The 20,751-nt window shown below is 52.1% G+C and overlaps 1 protein-coding gene across 8 annotated transcripts in view; it reads right to left on the bottom strand.

Moving 5' to 3' along the window:
- Positions 1-20,751, bottom strand: part of ERI3 (ERI1 exoribonuclease family member 3) — a 129,689-nt gene that overhangs the window by 69,991 nt on the left and 38,947 nt on the right. For 7 of the 8 annotated variants that reach the window (XM_024760410.1, XM_024760409.1, XM_024760406.1 and 4 more), the window contains 2 exons: positions 19,891-19,950; positions 15,520-15,611 (listed from right to left, as the gene is read on the bottom strand). In XM_024760410.1, coding sequence (XP_024616178.1) covers positions 15,520-15,611; positions 19,891-19,950 — 152 coding nt within the window. Of the gene's footprint in view, positions 1-10,346; positions 11,720-15,519; positions 15,612-19,890; positions 19,951-20,751 lie in introns of those variants that run through there. The other variant, XM_024760408.1, reaches the window with a different exon arrangement.

Below are 20,751 nucleotides of genomic sequence, written 5' to 3'. Positions count from 1 at the left end.
ACACACACACTCACTCTCTCTCTCTCTCTCTCTCTCTGTCTCTCTCTCCCCTCACTCTCTCTCTCTCTCTCTGTCTCTCTCTCTCCTCACTCACTCCCTCTCTCTGTCCCTGCACTCTCCTCCTGCCCACAGCCTTGGGAGAACGCACTGCCGACTTCTCAGCCCACTTTGCCCCCACACTTGCCCCTATCCTCTGGGACGGCTGCAGGTTACAATTCCAACCACCAGCTTCAGAAAGATGATACACTTGCTGGAGCCTGCAAAGGGTCAGGAGAGAGTACTGTTTGAAATACCAGCGTGACAGCTGGCTCCTTGTCTGTCTCTTCCTCCCCCATCCCCCTCCCCAAACTTGTCATGGTACAAGAAGTCTATATGCAGCCCATCAGCTTTAAATATCAGTGTGCATGAAGCAGGAGCACAAGAGCGAGGGAGCGGGAAGCAGACAGCGAGCGCCTCTGTCGCCACTGCCTGTCAGGGAACACTAATGAATTTCACTACCAGCAGCCATGCCTCAGATGGGGGTGAGGTGGGGGTGGGGAGTTTTCTAGGGAGAACACTCACAGTATTAAAACATTTCTTCCCAAAGCCCTGTTAATAAATGTCACTGCAGAGCCAAGAACTACGCCCCGCCACTAGGACTCAAGGCAAGGGAGGGGCTGGGACGAGCCCTGAGGTCCTCCCAAACAGGAAGGGGAGTGCAGGTATGAGGCTGGAGGGAGCCAGCTGAGCCCCCCCCAATTAAGAGGGTGACCACTATCACCCGTGCTCATCTCATAAAGGCCTTGGGATGCTTGGTTGAGAGGACTAGGAGGACAAGAAGGAAAGGCCTCGTGCTGGGAGAGAGTACCAGCAGTGCGGCCCCAGCCAGACTCACTCCCCGCCCCACTTCCCATCAACTTCAGCCAACTCACTACACTTGAGGCCCCAGGAGGTACAAGGGGCTCCGGGCCATCTTTCCAGATCTAGGGGAGGTGGGGTGAGGAAACTCAGGCACCAGTCCCAACAAGAAGCTACTTCCCCAACAGATGTCAGAAGCCAGAGCTTGTTATACTCTCCCTTTCATAGATGAGGAAATGGAGGTTGAGAGTGGTAATGTGACTTTCCCAAGGTCCTACAACTAGTAGGTAATGGAGCCAGGACTCAAACCCAGGTCTCTTTCAATCCTAAAGGTCCTGTTCTTTCCACAATATCACACAGCTTCTCTGAGCAGGGGCTGATCACCTCACTGGCTCCTGTGTGTCCTCTATTGCCAGGCCCTGCCCTGCCCTGCCCCTCCACCCCCTCCCACTGGTACACATGCACCTCTGGCCTGGCATGGGCCACAGCTGCCATGTAGCACAGGGCTGGGCCTCAGGCCAGGGTGAACCCAGCCTGGCAGAGAAAGCCCTGGGCCTGAGCCAGGCCATCACCTGGGAGTCTCCACAGCCCAGAGGGCATGGCGGCAGGCACAAGCCTTCCCTCGGGTGCTCTCCGCACAGCTCTGATCAGCACTGTCTGATCTGGCAGCGACCTGCTGTGCAGGGGGCAAATGACATTTAATTTCCTCTTGGTTTCCCTATGGTACAGACGAAAGGCCGTCACCTGCGTCTGGGTCTGGCAGCACAGCTGGAAGTGTTCCCAGACATGCTGCACTGGAGAGTTCCCAAACAGAAACCAGAACGCAGGCGGGTGCAGAGGGACGCCCCGTAGGCCAAGCTGCCCGTACCCCCAGAGAAAACCAACCTCAAATCCCCATTGGCAAGCAGATGCCTGAAGCCTCCAAAAGGCACCGTATATGTACAGAGCACCTCCCTGCTCCACCGCTTTGTGGCCCACCTGCCACCTGTCTCTACTCCCATTTCTCCCACACGGAGCCCACAGAAATAACCACACAAAGCACACAAGAGCCACAAACACCCTGGGGAACAGCCTAACATGCACCTCCCCAGTGCCACAAAACCAAATACTGTGTAACTCGCCAGCCCCTCTGGTGAAACAATAAGACAAGTGCCTCTTTGGAGTCCCTCCCGCTGCAATTCTTCCAGGGAAAGGGCACAGTGCCCCACCTGTTGCGGCTGCGAAAAGTGCTGGAGCGGCCACCAGGGCCGGCCAGCCCTCTTTCCCAGGTGGAATGGCAGAGGCCCGAGCAGGCAGCAGGGAGTAGGGTCCGGGGAGGAGAGTCAGCAGGTGACAGGAGGTTTCCAGGGTATTCTGGTCAGTGTCTTGGCTGGTGAGCTATTCTCTTTTTGGCTCAGGCACTCCGTAGCAGTTTGAGTGGTCTTCAAGATACCTCATTCATCCCCCACCAGAGGCTCCCCCTGGCCTATGGCCATCTTGACCCTTTGCCTGGGCTGCCTTTGTGTGGCCTACAATGCCCTCTGGAGGCTCTGAGGAGAGCATCCTGCAAGCATTCAGGATCTGGGATGCAGTCTGACCTCTGCTTCCAGGACACAGCTGTTCCCCTTACCCCTGGCTGATCTCCTCTGCCCTGATCCCAGCTCCCCTGACCCCTTCAGGATGTGTAACACCTAGCCTACACAGTCACACTTCTGGTGGGCATTTTAAACCATGCTCCATGGAGCTCTAGGGTTCTAGGAGGGACATCGGGCTACTCTGTGGACTGGGGGAGGAGGAGGAGGAAGAATGGGCAGGGCCGTGCCCCAGCTTCAACCAGAAGAGCTCAACTTTTATGTTTTGTAATATTGGGCTTTCTTTAACGTTTTATTTTTTTTAAGTTTCCTGCTAAAAATACTACCCATTCAGTCTCTCTACTGTGCTGCTCTGGGTTCTCATGGCATTCGTTTTGTACCTTCTTTGTAGTGTTCTCATGCTCTACCGTACTTATTACTTAGCCTGCAATTAGTTTTGCACGTGCTGCTCCTTCTGCCCTGATCACCTGGCAGTCCCCACAGTCCCCAGCACAGTACTTACTGGGCCCCGAGCAACTCTCAACTGGGGCTAACTTTAGGCTCCTGCGGGAATATTCTTCCAGGATACACAGTGCTTAGTGCCTTCGATGGCAGTTTCCAATGGTATTTCTCGGAAGAGAAGAGCTGAAGTGGGTGGTAACTGACATTTACAGGGAGGTCCTGGTGAAGACGTGTGGCACGTGCCACTCTTAAATCACCAAATGCAGCACACCTGCTACCATCATCAATCATCTAAATCAACCTCTGGGGGACCAAGAAGACTTTTGCATCTGGCCAATCTCTGAGCAAAATGCAGTCTATTCCAACAGGAAATACCACTCACTAGACGTTCCTAAACCATGAATGTGGGACCATGGGAACACAGGATGATGCTCCCCAGCCAAGTACTCAAGGGTCTGTCCCCTTGTAGAGGAGTCACGAGCCCCACAGCTCTGCTCATCCGACTGGAGATGGGGGAAGCCCCTTGGCCCGTCAACCGGACCCGCCGCCTGGGCCTCCTTCTCCAGCCAGCTTTGGGGAGGTGGCAGCAGGGGCGCAGGGGGCTGTGCTCCTCCTAGCTAAAGCCGCTTGTTAATAGGCCCTAGATTCCCTTATCCCCGGGGAAAGGGAGGTAGCAATGAGCCCTCTCCCTCCCTCCACACACACCCCTACCCCACAGATGCCTCCCAGCAGGGCCAGGGAGGAGAGCCATTAGTGTGTGCCTCAGCAGACAATGGGGAGGAGAAGCCTCCAGAGCAAAGGACAACTGCAGCAATTAGAATGCAGGGAGGTTCAGAAGCTATTTAACTGGGTGACCCTGAGGTCGCTGCATCTGACTCCCATCCCTGGATAAATATTGTATGAGAGGGGAGGGGGGCAAGCGAGGGAGCCATCGGAGCGCTGCCTGTCCTTCCACTCCTTTCCCCACCCAACCCGGCTGCCTCCAGACACACACACCAAGAACCTTATTTACAGCCCTGACAGTCAGAGCACTCACTCTGCTAACCAAGAGGGGATGGACAGAGTCGACTCACCCAAAACTGACTGTGGCAATCGAGGAAAAATCCAGGGCTATCGGGGAAGGGAGCTGAGCCAACACTGAAACACAAGGCTTCCCCCAGATTCTGGGTCCAGCTGGCACAAATACTATCACCCCAAAACCACCAGAAGGCGAAGCTGGTCCCAACTGGCAGCGAGTAAATAAAAAATGGAGCATCCTTCCACCTTTTGGGGGCCCGGTAACGGAAAAACTCCTGGACCTTACCACTACCCAGGTGTTCCTTAGCAAAGACGGGAGTCCTAGCTACCTGCCCAGAGGAAGCGGGAATAGCCACATGCCACGTATCCAGCGGGTCCCTTAGCTGACCTAGTGGGGAAGGGCCACGAGCAGGAAAGTCAGACAGAGCAGCAAGGGGTCAGGGTGGGGGAAGAAGAGGAGAGCGTCTGAGCACAGGCTGCTTCTCAGCCCCCTCGTGCCGCTCCTCCAGTCCTGCTCTAATGCACCCTGACATGCCTCTGAAGACAGAGAGCTGTTTGCAGTCAGCACCGTGATTTGTTAGTAATTATTTCCATGGTGTCACATTGCTGTCACTCTGTTAACAAAGAGACAGGCTGCCTCGGGCTGCCTGCAAGAAAGAATCGCAGAGAAAAAGGCCTGTCAGGCTCCCGGGATTCTCTGGGCTGGCTGGCTTTCTTCCCCAAACCAACATCCTTGCAGGCTTTGGAAGAAACAGTTTTACAGAACTATCAAGTCTGAGGCGTGTCACCCATTAGCCAGGGACACTGAGAATTTATCCCACCCGCTCACAGGCGCCCTTCCCAAAGGGCAACAGAACTAAGCCCCCAGAGTCCACAGATCATTCAGGCACGGGCCACTATGCCAGCTGCAGCCTTGAGTTCCCTGGCCTTCACCTTCCAAGACCCCCGTTTCCTGACCCTTCCTCCTCACTGGGGTGTTCACAGCCTCTCATGTGCTCTTAGGAGCCTGAGGATAGAAACCTATTTCAGAAGCAGCCGCCCCACTGGCATGGATGGTGGTTAGGGAGTATACGATGGCAGGGCATCTTCCCTCCTTGAATCTGCCAATCACCGTTCAAGACCAAAGCTGCTCAGGTACCAACACCTCTGTAGCCCCCAGGTGCCTGAGCACCTGTGAGGAGATCCTCTCTGAGCTGCCTGGATCGGGACAGAATCCGCACTAGGAGAGCTTGTGGTTTGCTTTAGCACAAAGTCATGTCTCCATTACCCTGGCTGGGAATTAGAGGACAGATTGGCAAGCGCTGACAAAACAGAGGTCACTCACCTTACAGGCATGGAAAGTTGGAGATTAATTCTCTCCTCTCACAGAGGGAATCAGACTCCTGGATAGTGGAAGGAAGGACCAATCTTGAAAAACCCTTTCACTGCCAAGCAGCAGCAGTAGAGAAGGGAGACGAAAGCCCACGAAAGCCCTGGAGAGGCCCCGTCAAGGTGGCAAGAGCCACTGCCACCAAGCTCCTACAAAATCCCAGGAGACAGAGGAGCCTAGGCAAGACTAAGATTCTTCTGGTATCAGGGTCCAAAAGACAGAGGGCAGGGCTGGTTGCATGCACTGAAATGTAAACCCCACGAAGACAGGATATTTTGGAAGTTTTATCTCTTTGTTCACTGCTAAATCCTCAATACCTGGGACAGTGTAAAACATATAACGGGTATTCAATAAACATCTGCTGAAAGAATAAATAAAATGGGTCACTAGGGCTCAAAGGCCACTTCCACAGGCCTGGGGTCAGCCTCCCTCTATCACAGGGGTTTAGAAAAGAGGGAGGCCAGTGCAGACTCCACAAGAGACAGGGAAGACCATATGTCTGAAGGACTGGAATTAGGTTTTAAAGGATGAGGGAAATTAGGACAAGCTGATAGGTCTAGGGAGATGCTCGTATCAGATTGAACATTCACATACTTATTCGACAAACATAAACTGAAAGACTAAAGAAGGTATGTAGTCCAACAGAAAGGGAACACATAAGCTGCAGTGCAGTAATACAATGGAATCCTACCCAGCAATAAAAAGGCTGAACTACCGATACATACAACCACACGGATGAATCTCTCATATGCTATGTTGAGCAAAGGAAGTCCGACTCAAAAGAGTACATCTTGTTTGATTCAATTTATACGAAAGTTAGTAAGAGGCAAATGATCCAAAAGTAACAGAAGTCAGAGTAGTGGTTACCTGGCAGAAGGAGGGCATTACTGACTGGGAAAGGGCACAAGGGAACTTTCTGGGATGACGGAAAAGGTTCTTCGTCTTGATCTGGGTGGTGATTACACAGGTGTATACTTGTATAACAATATATTGAGCTGTCCATTTCTCGTTTGTATACTGTATGCACCCTACTGTACCTATTTCATACCTCCATTTCGAAAAAGATAAATTTTTTTGAAAAAGCTGGGTCTCAAGAGTCACACAAAGAATGTTCAAAAGAAACACAAAAATATCTCACCCAAAGGAAAATATTTTCCGGCATCAACAGTGGCTCTTTCTCCCTGGAGTTCAGGACACAAACCCTCCAGCCTTCACTCTCTATTTGCCAGAGGAAAGAGAAGCCCAAACAAATGGCCAAGGCCTGGGAAGGTCCAAAAATGTTCAAAACACAAAGCAGTGCAGCCCGAGTCTTAGGTGGAGGACATCATGACCTGGCGGGAGGCCGCATGCGGCCTCTACTCCAGACCACGGGAGCTCCAGGGAAGCAGAGCTGGCGCCCCTGGGCAAGCCATGCCCTGCTGGTTCTGAGGCTCTCTGAAGCAGCCTGTCAGATTCTCCCATGCAGCATAGAACCAGACTTCCAGACACTGCCCAGAAGAGCCACAAACATAAAACCAATTTGTCTTCCTGACAAGCCAGGTGGAGACTGGCTGAGCTACCCCAACTCTGGGCGATGGTCAAGGTCCGATTGCCTACAGCCCCTCCTGCCAGCAAGGAACAGGCAGTAAGAGCCTCATGGATGGTCAAGGGGCACTCCACCTATCAGACCGGGGACCAGAAACCAGGCGGCAACACTCACCTCAGGACCAATTAAGCAGTAAAGAGCCATCTAGCGAGCAGCTCCGCAGCAGGCCGAAGCAGGAGGCTCCCACCACCATAAACATCTCAATGCCTGGTCAGTCACTACATAAACATCTCCATCTTTTTATCAGGGTTTTAACTGAGCAAAACTTCCATCGCAGGGATTCCTATAATCACTAAAGTGCTTTAGACCCTCTGACACCCTCCAGGGGGTGAGGAGATGAGGCTGACACTGGGGCCCCACCCTTCAGCCTAGAAACGTCCAGAAAGTGGAACACCAGAGGCTCTGTCTGCCTGTGACGGCCCGTGCTCGCAGACCCGACGACAGGACTTCTCTCTCCCCGAGTGCCCCTGCAGGCCCAAGGTCGTCCCAGGGCACACCAGCTTCCCCAGACTCAGGCTTTGAAGGAAGGCCTCAGGCTGCACCACCCACTGACCTGCAGCTCCAGGACCACACGGAGAAGAGCGGGAAGGGAGCGCAGACCGGGAGCTGGGAGCCAGGAGCCTCCTCGGGCTCCAAAGAAGCCTGCTCCTGCCCTGAGGCCTGCCCAAAGGAAATGGACAATCCCCAGCCAAGCCTGCCATCAGGCGCCCCTTTCCTGCCAGGTCCAGGCCCCAGGACAGGTGCAGGAGGGGGCCCTCCTGCATCTGCGAGGAGGCTGGCCCCAGAGGCCGTGAGCTCTCAGGTGGAGGCGGGGCACCCCTTGCTCCTCTGCGCCCAGGAACTCGGGGCCCAAGGAGCTGTCAGGCTAACGAGGCTACCCCACCACCGCTCCATCTGAGCGTGGCAGGCTGCGCCGCACCACTGGCTTCAGGTGGCTCTCCTTTAATTAATGGCATCCCAGGCTCTGCAGGGAGCTTCACCCCACAATGAATGGCCCTCTCTCATTAGAGGCAGGCCTGCCATGATGTATTCAGGGCGAGGGCCAGGACTCATTTCCCTGTCTGTGGGCTGGGGATGGGAGGGAGGGGAGAGGCAGCAGGGAGAGATTTATATCGAGTGACTTGGATTAGCTGCAGCTGAAACATGACCCCATCAACGCAAGCTGCCTTCTTGGGGCTAACCCCATGTACCTCTGCTGACGAGAGGGCTCTAGGGAAGCTGAAGGGAGGGCAGAAGGTCTGGTTCTCGTTCTCTCTGGGCTTAGGCTGCAGCTCAAAGGCCCAGAATTCCTATACAACCTCCAGAACCCTCTCCCCACCCCACCCGCACACACTTTGTGTGCACTGGGAGCCTGCCCTGACTCTGAGCTGATCTCGTCCACTGAGAGCCTCTTCATGGCCAGGAAGCTGACCCACTGGCCTCACAGCTATGGGACCGAGGCCCTGACCATGGCAGACAGCTGTTTCTCCTGCTTTCTGTAGGAAATACCCTCACTCCCTACCTCAGAGGAGGACTCCACAACATGGTAAGGCCCCGTGCCTGCTGCTGTGTGCGCAGGATGCCACGGGACATCTCAGACCTCAGGCTACCCAGCGCTAGGTAAAACGCAGGCATCAGTCTGACATGGAAACATGCTGGCAGCCATCACCTCACTGTGGTGATCCATTAGGCTGAACCCTACGTCCTGGGTGAGGAGATCCTGTGCAATATGACTCTCCTTCCCTCCCCCTGGCGCCACTTCACAGGGCTCATCAGACCGTGCAGGGTGGTCTGGGGTATTCAAGGCAAAAAGGCAAGTGCAGCCTTCAGTGGTCCACGTTTCCAATGTACTTCTCACAGACCTGGAAAGAAGGCCACCCTGAACTCCGCTAGCCACAGTGGTTTTAGGCCACAGAGCTGGGTAGGTTCAGGCTGGCAGCAAAGAGCACACAGGCCTACAAACTCCCCCTGCAAATCCCACTAAACTTGATGTTCAGTTTTGCTTGTGCTTGGGAGAAGACTCCTACTCAGAGCCTGCCCTCTTTCCATCCTCAGCCCTCTTAGAACGCCAATTCACTAAGAGAGCTGGAGGGTGGGCCCTCATCTGCTACTGCCAGCTAGTCAGAAGGTTGCTTTGAAGGCCTGCTGTGTCCCGAGGAGGCCAGGGCAGAATGCTTACCATCTGTACACACTGGCTCCATGTCACCCACACTTCTCCCGGTCCTCGTGGTGGAGCATTCACGTACCCTTCCTTCCCTACTCAGAAAGAGATGTAGCTCAGTTCTGCTTTGCTAAGCCCTATTTGGCAATGTGTCTAAACACATGCAAACTTAATTAGTTCAGGAGGGGAGCCCAAGCGCTTGCAATGACAGATAAAAGTATCAGGAAATGAGACAAGTCAGGACTGCCAGGGAGTTCTTACTCAAGCCCCTTCCCCCAGCAGGCTGCTAATCAACGGTGATACAGCTCAGTGCTGAGACCAACTGGCAAACCCATGGACAAGAGACACGTTTTCACGAGCTTAAAGACACGACGAGATGCCCCACGTGCTTCCAAACATACTACAGGACAGAGGTGTCCAAAGTGATATTGGCAGTGGTTTCCTTAAAACAGATCTGAGGATTCATTCATCTGTAGCTCAGCAAAGAGGCTCTCAGACAGCCCCAAGTCATTCCCCACCACACCTCCTGGCCAACCACGTCCCCAAAGCAAAATGATCATAACAGTCCAGACCTCCGCCAACACCAGACCAGGTACCAGAAGCCGAGGGTGTCAGAGAACATCCCGAGGCTCTGCCACTCAGTTGCGAACAAAGGAGAGAAGGAAGGGCGTTCCCATCAACCACAAAGCCATGGGCCATGAAGGAAGACAGAAGCAGACGGTCAGATGGCAGAGCGGTCAAACGCATGGCTTCTAGAGTTCAAATCCCTGCCACAAATAGGTTGTGTGCCCTCGACAAATTACTTACCTCTCTGGGCCCGTTTCCTCATTTGTTAAAATAAAAAGTTACAAAAATAATTTTTTTCATTGGATTGTAGTAAGGTTTAAATGAGATTAATGTATAAATAGCACAGCAGGACTCCTGGGATGTGGTAAGTGCTCAATAAGGGCTGGCTATCTTTATTACCTGATGTAACTTTCCCAGAGCAGTCCCAGCCCTCAGTCCTGGCAGCACAAATGTCTCAGAGAAAGCCCTTCACACTGCACCTAGGACCAAACTCCTCCTCCCTCGCCCAGACCCCCCTACGCCATCTCACCCAGTACCCACCGTGGAGGGCCCAACACCCAGTGCTGGCAGGGGCAACCCAGGAGCTTCTTGGCACTAGCAGAATGGTCCTCTAACCCCTCACACTCAGGCTGGTGCAGGAGGGCCCAAGGTTTCCTCTTCCATTCCATTCTCCCTGAACCTACCCACTATGACCCTCTGCCATTCTTCCTGAGCAGGGTATTCCACAGGCCCACTCCATAACTTAGTTGTCATTTATTCAACACACATTTATTGAACAACTACTACATGTCAAGCATTGTCCTAGGGTTGTAATGGTGCCCACAATCTAGGGAAAGAGACAGGCAAGTTGAGGCAGCTACAGCACACTTTCATGTATCAATAAGCACATGTGCTCCAAGAACACACAGGAAGGCACCTGGAGAAAGACGTTAGGAGGGGATCCTTAGGAATAGGCCAGTTAGAGCATCTGGCTGGGGTGGGGACTAAATACATAGAGAGCATCAAGAGATGAGGCAAGAGAAATAAACAAGAGCCTTGAACGCTCCAATAAACAGTGTGACTTTGCCTGGAGGGCAAGGGGAAGCCTTGAAGGCTGCTAAGCAGGTGTGATGTAATCTGCTACAATTAGGAGAAAGGAACAGAAGAAGCAAGACAGTCAGAGAGACCAGTGAGAAAGAAGACTTTCGTAGGAATCCAAGAAGAATATGGTGACCTGAACTAGGGCAGTGGTACTGGGTTTGGAAAGAAGGCAAAGACTCTGAGAAACCTCTGGGACAAAGGATCAATAGGATTTGGCAATTAATTTGTTATGGCTAAAGGGAGGAACCAAGGGTGATTCTCAGGTTTCTGACAGAACTACTAAGTAGATGGTACCAGTCAATCATTATTTAAGAGAATGGTGGAGGACAAGGTGTTGGGAAAAAGTAACACCTGAGCTTTAAGGGGTCGGTGTATATCTAGGTGAGAGAGAGAACAGGGGCTGGATATGAAGGCTTGGAGTTCAGATGGCAGATGGAGCCGATTCCTTTTCTCCAGTGGGATCACTGCTGCCATGTCAGTTCCCACTTCTCAGATGGAGGAAAAATGAGAAGACAGCATACAGAGGATAACTGAAGCTGGGGAATAGATCACTCTGATAAGTGTGAGTGTGTCGGATAAAAAGAAAAGACAGCTAGGAGAGAGGTCGAAGAAATACCAATATTTAAGAAACACCAAATTTAAGAAAAAAGGAAAGAAGAATCTGCCAAAAGTACTGTGAAGGAAAAGTCAGAGAAACAGGAGACATAAGTAGAAATGAAGAGTGCTTCAAGAAGGATGAAGTGGTCAGCTTTGCTGAATGATGCCAAGAGGGCCCAGACTGACCCCCATCAAGCAGGTCACCGGCTCAGCATTTCAGCCTTCATCTACACGCCCCACGAGACAGTCCCTGCCCCACAGTGCTCCCCAGGCGGGTGCTTCCACCGCCATGGGACTTCACTCCAGGTGACAGCAGTCTCTGCTCTTCCACAGTCTTGGCTGCATGACCCTCAGTAGTCCCCATTGAGTGCATGCCCCCAAATCAAGCAGTGAGTAGGGTAATATGAGCAAGTTTTTTTTTTTTTTTTTTTTTTTTTCAATCAAAGACGTCATGTTTGTTTGTACTTGAAACAACAAGAAGGGAAACCTATGCAGTCTGGAAAGGGTTCAGTCATCTGAAAAAAAAAAAAAGAGTGTGAATTCAGGTGTGACTTTCACACAGATGCTTCCACCTGCCTCCTGATTGGTCTTCTTCATGATGAATAAAGAACAAAATAACACAAAAAACTTCATGTCAGAGTACTGAAGTAATTGGAATAGATCTCATTTCCTTTGGCTGGACAGCATAGTATTAAGTGCTTTCCCCCAATTGACACTCTAATAAATTATCATTCTTTTTTCAGAAAGCTTTCTACCCAGGTGGCTGAGTTTTTTTGTTGCAAAATTAGTTCAGATGGTCTCACACAAAATAATGTTAAATGCTGAGCAAGTATCTCTTGATCTCCAGACTTTCACCAACAGAGGGGTGTAGTATGCACACCTCACAAGGAAAGCAAGGAAAACAACTAAAGTCAAATACCAGGCTCGCATTCACACAGTCAACCTCCAATGGCAGGAAAACTCGCTATTCCAAAGCTGAGGGGGAGGGGGAGGAGGACCCTCTCAGCAGACCTTGAGCGGACCCCTGGGCCCTGCCTCCCCACAGCGGTGTCTGCTGATCCTGCCCCTCTCCTCCAGAGGGCCCCCTTCCAGATGGCACCGAGGACCAGGTCCACCCTCATATCAGCTCTTCCTTGTGCCCCACTCCCAGCCCACACCCCAGTCCTCCTGATCTCAGACCCACAGGCCACTGGAAAAGCCTTTGGTCTAGCTTCTCAGCTACCTGTGCTATTCAGCTGGTAAACACAGGCCACCAAGCTACAGGTGAAAAGCTGAGTTCCTCAAGGGCAGCACCTGGGCCGGTGTCACTCCTCACTCCGCAATCCGCCCTATCCTCCCACCATGCTGAAGGTGGAAGCCCTTCACAGAGACAATACAGAGAGCCTGGGTACGTGGAAAGAGAGAAAATTGGTGAAAGAACGCTAAACTCTACAAGGAGCTTCAAGAAACACCAGGTAAGGCAAAGGAAAGGTAGGTCAGGTAGGAAAGGCAAGCTGACCAAGAGCCAAAACCATGAGTGTCATTTCTTAAACAGGTTTAGAAAGAAAATTAAATCTGCACCCCCTAAATTAAAACCCACCGTAGCAGGATCTGTGATGACAGCATCGAAGCCCATGTAAACCGGAGTGTCAACCCATTCAGACTGACCAAAGATGGACACAAAACAATTTTGTCAGGATGGGAGCAGATTTCTTTTCTCCAGTGGGATTTCCGCTGCCACTTCAGTCCCCATTTCTCAGTGCCTCACTAATCAGGCCCTTTCCAACAAAACTGATGTGGAAAAAAAAAGTGATGTGAAGCTGGTTGGAGGGAGAGGGGGGCTGGGAGAGGGGAAGGACAGCAACGAGAGGGAACCATGGTTCTGAGAGACTAGAGTGGGAAATGAAAATATTTGCCGAGTTCCCTAGACTTAGTTAAATCTGAAAATGGATGTCAAAATAAGAAGTGAGCCACATACTAACAAGTTGTGGATGTCAGTTTAACACCACCCTTGTCAGGCTCATCAGCAGGCTTTACCAGGCGTGTGAGAAAGTGGCTGCTCTGACGACAGCCATCTGACGAGAGGCTCCAGGAACATGGAAAAGCTGTGCGCCGTCACGCAGCACTACTTAGATTTCCTCTCTGGCTGTTTTTATTTTGCTACACGTTTAATGAAGAGGCTTCCCAGCAGTTATGTGGGGTCCTGCTTCTAAAAGGCAGACACAGAGGTCTCCTCCCCCAGCCACCTGCCACCTGCCACCTCCTTGCTCACTGGCTTTCAGAGCTTCACTGGCCTTCCCGAGCCAGACCCAAACCAGCCACCAAAGTCCGCCAGAATCATCTCTTTTGGAAGCTATGTGGCCTTAAGAATTCAATTCTGCCTACCTCTGAGTCTGCCAATTTGAGCCTCAGTTTTTAATTGTGCTTTGTTTTTTTCATCTGTAAAAGGGAGACACCACCTTCTACCCGAGAAGGCAGTTAGGAGGACTGAGTGAAATATAGTATGTGCTCATTAACATCTGATTTCCTTTTATGTGTAATTTGATTCCCCAACCCTATCCCTCTTCTTCATTACACCAGTTCTCATGAAGATGCAAAGCAGCCTCCCAAGTCACCAAAATCTGTCCAGGGCCTACCGTGCCAAGGCCTGAACTGGTGCTGTAGGCCAGCACAGGCCAGACCCAAGGAAGATGGCATCTCCTCTCCTTCTCATGCAGAAACCAACCAGACGGTCCCCAACATCATGCACAGGAAAGCTTTCATATACACATATAAGTACACACCACTCACAGCCATCACAGAAGATGCTGAAACTGGGTGTTTGGGCCATGAATACACCAAAGAGAGAAAGCCATTGGGAGAGTGGGAGTCTCAGAAGGCTACCTGGAGAAACTGGGCCTCTGGTCTGGGCCACATGAGCCCCAGAACTCTGGGTGTCAGCCTGAGCCCCACCCCACCCCAGACAGCTTCTCCTGTGCTGGAGCTCCTCGTAAGCCCCTTCCCACTTCGAGTGCTCAAAGCTGCCCAGGATGCCGTAACAGAGCAACAACAGCCTTCCTCCTCCTCACCTTCTCCGCGGAACCCTCCCCCGACTCAGCTCTGCCTCCAGGCCCAGCCACTGTAATTTCCCTGACAACAGGCGTCAACGGGAGCTCCGGAGCCTGTGGTGTGCAGTCAGCATGCACATGACCTAAGGGCTGAGGGAGACAGGTGCACAGGCACTTATGTGATCCAGGCCTGCCCTTCCTCCCGCCTCACCTAGAGGGTTGGGTCCAATAGCCGGCTGACAGCCACCTGGGTGCAGAACTTCACCTCAATGCCCAGCATCCAAAAGGCATAAAAAGGATCTTGGTGAGAAAGTAATGCCTGAATTTGTAGGAAATGTCACTCTAGAGCCACGACTCCCCACCCCAGCCAATACCCTACCCTATGTTCAAAAGCTCACACACACACACACACACACACACACACACAGTGCTTGCTGCCACCTTCAGTCACAAAGAACACAGAGGTATCGATTCTATCAATCCTCAGCAAACAGTGCCCCACTACCTCCACCCCGCTTTAGTTCCTTGGGGGCTCTCTGAAGCCAGGTATCCAGGAGGACAGCCAAGAGGCAGAAGTGTCAACCCAGCAGAGGAACCAGTTCTGTCTTCCATAACTGGGGCAGGATCAGGAGACAAAGGAGAAAAAGCAGTGGCGACAAAGGAGGAAAGAGGAGGCTGGTGACCTGGGCAGCTTCCTAGAAGCATCCCTCTCTCATCCTCACAATGGGCTCTCCGTGGGACCGTCAGGGCCTCGTATCCCAGATAAGAGCCTAGCCTAGTATAACGGTTAAGAGAATGGACCCTGGAGCCAGGTTGCCTGCGTTTGAATTCTGGCTCTGTGTGTTCTTGGGCAAGTTACTTAACCTCTCTGTGCCTTAAGGTCTTCATCTATAAAATAAGAATAACAAGAATCCCTAGGGTTAGTAACTGACTTACTATTTCCAAAGCATTTAGAACAGTAAATACTATGTATTTGGTTTAGAAGAAAATTTAAGACCCTCTTTTACCTCCTTCTTTTCAGGGCAATAACATGTAGCTCCACAACAGGATGGGCTGCCCTGGCAAAAGCAAGAAGGCAACAGCAGTACTAGCAGGGTACTTGGCCTGTCCACTCCTGGTTCTAGAGGCAGAAGGCAGGGCTCCCAGCCCTTGTCCCGCCCTGCTGACCCCAAAATCCAGGGACTCCTGACCCAGGTGCCCTGAGGCTTGGACATCTGAGCCTGAGAAAGGCAAAACCTGGTCCCGCAGATTCCAAGCCCTGCCAGCAAAGGAGTCCTGCTCATACTCACATGACTTTTAAGTCCCAGTCTCCACAGGTGACAAAAATTGACTTGACGTTTGGATCTAAGAGGCCTTCCTTCGCCATCCACTCATCGACCCTCTGAAAAGTACACAACAAGAACAGATGAGATTTTCCTTTTTTTTTTCCCTGAGTCTGTGAAGAGCCACACAGTGAAACGCAGATACGCTGCTTGTAATCAGAGCAGGAGAAAACTGTAATCTTATCCCTCCACTCTGGGGTCTCAGTCTTGACTCGGAACTTTGGAGGCCCTTGCAGGACAATCCCTGCAGGCAGATCCCACAAGCCCAAGCGGTGGGGGGCGGGGGCCCCTCCACTCCCCCAGTGCCTGGCAGCCCACCCTGGACAGGATAAGGACAGATCCCAGTAGGTGAGTCCACATACCTTTGGTCCTCAAACAAAGGCACAGCCTAGCACACTCACAGGCTGTCCTGGGCCACGAGAACAGGCTGGGAGGAGGCCCCATGCAGGGAACTCCAATCCACAGGTTCATTCGCTCATTTATTCATTCCACCCTCCCACCAAATGTCTACTAACCAAATTTATTAATTTGGTTATTCCCCAAATGAAGGTGAAGTTAATTTTCACCATGAGTCTAGCAGAAGAGGCTCCTCTGACGGGCTATAGGCCCATCTTGACAACTGGGATAGCACTGCCTGCTCCAGTCACTAGAAGCTCATAAACTGGCCCCAGACTTTGTATTTCTCCTCTCCTGGTTGGGGATTCAAATTCAGCAGAATCTTCTGAAGGCTGAGCTCAATTCCTAGACAGGGAAAGAAACTAATCCTAAACACACTTTAAGTCTTTCTTCCCCTTCATCCCTTTGATCCATTTTATTATTTGCCTCACACTGGAAGTACAAATACTAAAATCAGTATATACCGAGAAAATTGTCATAAAGAATTCATGGAGCATTGCCTATTTTTCAGAAGATCCTAGGCATGGGGCAAGAGTGCGGCAGATCACACTGCTGTTCCACTCACACAGGAGGATTATTTTTAAAGGCCATATTGCGTAGTCGTTAGAAACGTGGGATTGAAAGTCAGACACATCTGGGTTCTAACCTTGGCTCTTCCATATCCTGGCTGTGTCACTGATGGGAAGTCATTTAAAAGTCATATAACCCCTCTGAACTTCAGTTTCCGTCATCTATAAAACGAGGTAGGATGACTAACCTTACAGGGCTGTTTTGAGAATTATATGTGATAATGTATTAAGTGCCTACCTAAAAATAGACAGTAGGCTGGGAAGGGAAGAAAGACAGATCATCTTAATACAATATAATAGAGGCAGCAATGGAGAAGTACCCAGGATGCCATCAGACCAAGAAGAGGCAGAGGCTAGCCTCACCTTTTACAGGGAAAGGAGTCAGAAAGGCTTCATAAAGATGACTGAACTAAGGGCTTGATGACAAAACTAAGAGTTTGCTTGACAGCATGGAACACAGGAAAGGACACTCCAGGCAGAGGCAAAGGCTTAGGCACAGCCATTTTGTATCTGATTAGCAATTGTCTGTTTAATGTCTGCCTTCCCCACCATACTATCAGCATCACAAAGGCAGGGACTCCTAGCTGTCTTATTCACCGTCTTAATCCCTAACCCAGCACAGTGTCTTCTTGATTAAAATGTGAGTAAGAAATAATGTGACTGGAGTCCGCTGTGATTGAAAGGTAGGGCAGGAACTGAGGCTGGGGGACTAGGTTAGGCCAGACTGTGAAGGGCCTTGTGTGCCCAGCAGGTAATGGAGAGCCCATGGTAATCCTGGGCTCCCTGGAACCGCAGAGATTCGGGAGGCCTGGCCCATGCTGAAGCAGTCCTGGAACAGGGCCAAGGATCCCATCTAGGTCCACGACCACAGCAGCCCTATCTCCTGGGACATCAGGGCCACTCCTCAGTACCGGACTCTGCAGACCCTCTTCACAGTCTGCACACCAGAGAATCCTCCTCAGCCCGAGGGTCTCCCCAGCAGCTAAATTCTGGACCTTCCACTGCTGAATGGTTTGTCTCCCCAGTCACTCTGGCCCAAACCCTTGCACGACACACACACACGTGCACGCACACATGCATCCTTTCCCCAGGGTCACCTAAAGAAAATAAGGCAGACTTTACATAAGAAAAGAGGTAAGGCAAACCTGAAGGTCCCTAAGTCAGCTAATCTCGCTCCAGTTCACTGGCCTTAAATCCCCAAGGTAAGTGCCCCACCTGCTAGGGGGCTCCCCAACGCCCCAATTCCTGCAAGTGGTCCTGGAAAAGAAAGCAGGACAGGACAGGACAGGACTGTCAGGAGGAAATGCCCAGCAAGACCAGGGCTTCACCATGAGAAGCACTTACTGCTCCTTCGAAGCTTAGGGCCGAGGCCATTCCCTCATGCAGCAGACATTTAGTGAGCAGCTTCTGCTACGAGCCTGTCCAGGAAAGTGATACTTTTGGAATCAGGCCTGTCCTTTTCCTTCCCTTCCTGTTTGAATGGATAAAGGGCTGGAGGGACCACCAAGACAAGCCCCAATCAGCCAGCCCTCCTGGCTATTGAAGGTCTAGAGGAATGCAGACTGAGCCCTGCTTAGAACAAATGTGTCAGGCAAACATCTAACTGGCCATCTGCTCAGGGCCTTGCTTAGGACAAGAACTAACTCTTCAGCTCTGTAACCAACTCAAGGCTAATGGGAAAGAGTAGAGCCCAGTCTGGTCTCCTTGTCCTCTCGGAGACTTCCTATCTAGGCCAAAGCCTGGAATCTCCCCCTCTTCACCCCCCAAGTATGCTGAAATAGCAGGAAGTAGCTTCCTGGGTGAGACTCAGAATCCTCTGAGCATCCTGCTCCAGAGCTGGCCTGGGGCCAGCAGGAGCAAGCCTTCTGAAGAACAATCTCCCCTCAACCAGCGCCACTGTGGAGAAAGCTCCATAACCTCGACAGCGCTGGTTTGGTGCTGGCCCAGAAAAAGCATCTTCCTCCCCGGATCCCAGCCAGAGACACTCCAGGGGAAAGCTGCCTGCCCCCTTAGCCTCGCCCTGGGATGCTGGCTGGGAGATAGGGAAGGAAGGTCCCCTCTTTCTCCTTGAGTCTGGGCCTGGAGGGAGCAGTCCAGGCTGAGGACACCCCTCAGTCATAGGGTGAATCTCCCCACCCAAAAAAGAGGGTCAGTGGGGCTGGGAGACACCTCAGAGCCCATCTTCTCCCAACCCCACAAGAGCCTGACCAGCCACAGAGCCTGGGCCTGCACACTCCCTGGGACAGGGAACGCACTTGGCCACTGGGTGAGCCTAGACCTCTCTCTCTGGCCCTAGTTCCATCCTGAGGAGCCCCAGGAAATTCAGTCTGCATTTCTCTCTCCCATGGGACAGGCCTCTAGGCTCAAGAAAGAGATCTTCCTCCCTCTCCACCACCCTGCTCCCTCCAGGTGGACTACCTCCGAGGCAGATGTGCTCTGCTATCCTCCCAGACACTCTGCTCTCTCCTGTGATATAGGGGCTGAGCTTTGGGTTTATTGCTCTTAAAGATAAATAAAGCACCTAAGGAGATCCACAGGCTTTTTCGCTTCTCTTCTCCCGCTAGAGAAGGGAGTGGGAGGGGGAACTTTCTCCCTCTCTGAAAACCCCAGGCCCGCGGGGTTGGGAGATGAGCTGAGGCCAAGCACCGCTTCCTGACTCCCTCAGGCTGGAGCACAAGCAGCAGCGTCTTAACCTTTTCCAGCTCCCGGAGGAGAACATCCCAGAAGTGTGGTCTCTGCCAAGGGTTCTAAAGCCTTTAATTTGATTTTCCTCACATAGGCAATTGTTGTAATTATTCTGATTAGGAATCATTACCCAGCGCAGCCTCTGCACCCCTGACAGGCACGATGCATCCAGCGGCAAGCTGCAGTGGGGCAGGCGGGCCGGCCGCACCTCCTGGAGGAGCTGACAGCAAACAAAAGCCATCGATGGGGAGTTCTGCGTGAGTTAATGAAGTGCTCACATGCCACAGGAAGCCAACACTAAAGCTAAACAAAAACACCTCCAGTCCCCGGGGCCAGCCCGCAGTGCTGCAGCTTGGCTCCCCTACTCCCAGCCGCCCAGCGCGGGCTGCCCGAGCCGCCGGAGCCGCCAGCCAGCACAGCCACAGGCCGGGAGCTGGAGGGGCCTCCACCAACCCCCGGTGGCACTCGGACATCTCGTCAGTAACCCTGACGGGAACAGCTGGAGATGACAGATCAATGGTTCAATACTCTCAACAGCATGTCACTGATGTGACAGCAAATGTTATTCTAATCAAGCCATAATCATAGTCAAATTACAGGGCTATGTTCTCAAGAGGGGAGGGAGAGGAAGGCGAGGAAGGCAGCAGGAAGGGGTCAGAGGTCAGGAATTAAAGGTCACTCAACCTACCTCCAGCACTTGCTGCAGGCTTGGCTGACCATCCACCATGGCTTGAATAATCCCGGTGAGCTGAAAGAAAAGAGAAATAGCCGATGGGTGGGAAATCAGGGCGCAGGGACTCAAAGCTGGACTGGATCCTTTCCTTTCCGTTTTTCTCCTTCTACTGTAAAAGACTCTGACCTGCACAGCTGTAGGCTCCGAACCTGACAGAAGCCTTGGGAATCAAGTTTCCCCACAACTTCCTGCCCCAAGATGGGGGTACACATCCACATACCGACCACGGGGTGGGTCTCAGACCTGTTTCAGCTTTCATTTTGCAGAAAATTTGGTTTTATGTGTCTTCTGAATTCAATAGGCTCAATAACTCCCCCCGAATTACAGTGAATTCACCTCCAAGCTTCTCAGAAGTTCCTGCAGAACTCGGGGAATGCTCACATGGGACCAGCACACTTGGTTCCAAGTCCACCCCTTCTCTGAGCGCCGGTGTCCAGCACCTCCCCCTCTGAAACCAGCAATGGGCCGGGGGCGCCCCCCAGGCATCCACCCTTCACCCCGCATACCTGGGCCCTCAATACCGGCTAGCCAAGCAGGAAACAGGCACCTTTAGCAGACAAAAAAGCCTACGAACCTAGTCTAGAGAATTTCTGACTCAAGGGCTTCCGCTCCACCCAGGTCAGGCCTAGGTTCAAACCAGCTTGTTGCTTTGTTTTGTTTTGAAGTGGAAAATACCCCTCAAGCGCAGACTAGATAGGCTGCCTGGAAGGCTTGCGGCCGGAGGCCCCCTGCACAGATGTGGGCCCAGCTGGAAATCATGGTGGCCAACATGCCCCCAGCCACTTCCAGACAGAGTAGCATCTCTGGCCTGCTGGG

The sequence above is a fragment of the Neophocaena asiaeorientalis genome, unplaced genomic scaffold, assembly GCF_003031525.2.
Source record: "Neophocaena asiaeorientalis asiaeorientalis breed wild unplaced genomic scaffold, Neophocaena_asiaeorientalis_V1.1 scaffold761, whole genome shotgun sequence".
Taxonomy (NCBI): Eukaryota; Metazoa; Chordata; class Mammalia; order Artiodactyla; family Phocoenidae; genus Neophocaena; species Neophocaena asiaeorientalis.
Note: the sequence above shows the minus strand (reverse complement) of the source record. Positions and strands in the feature narration are given on the sequence as shown.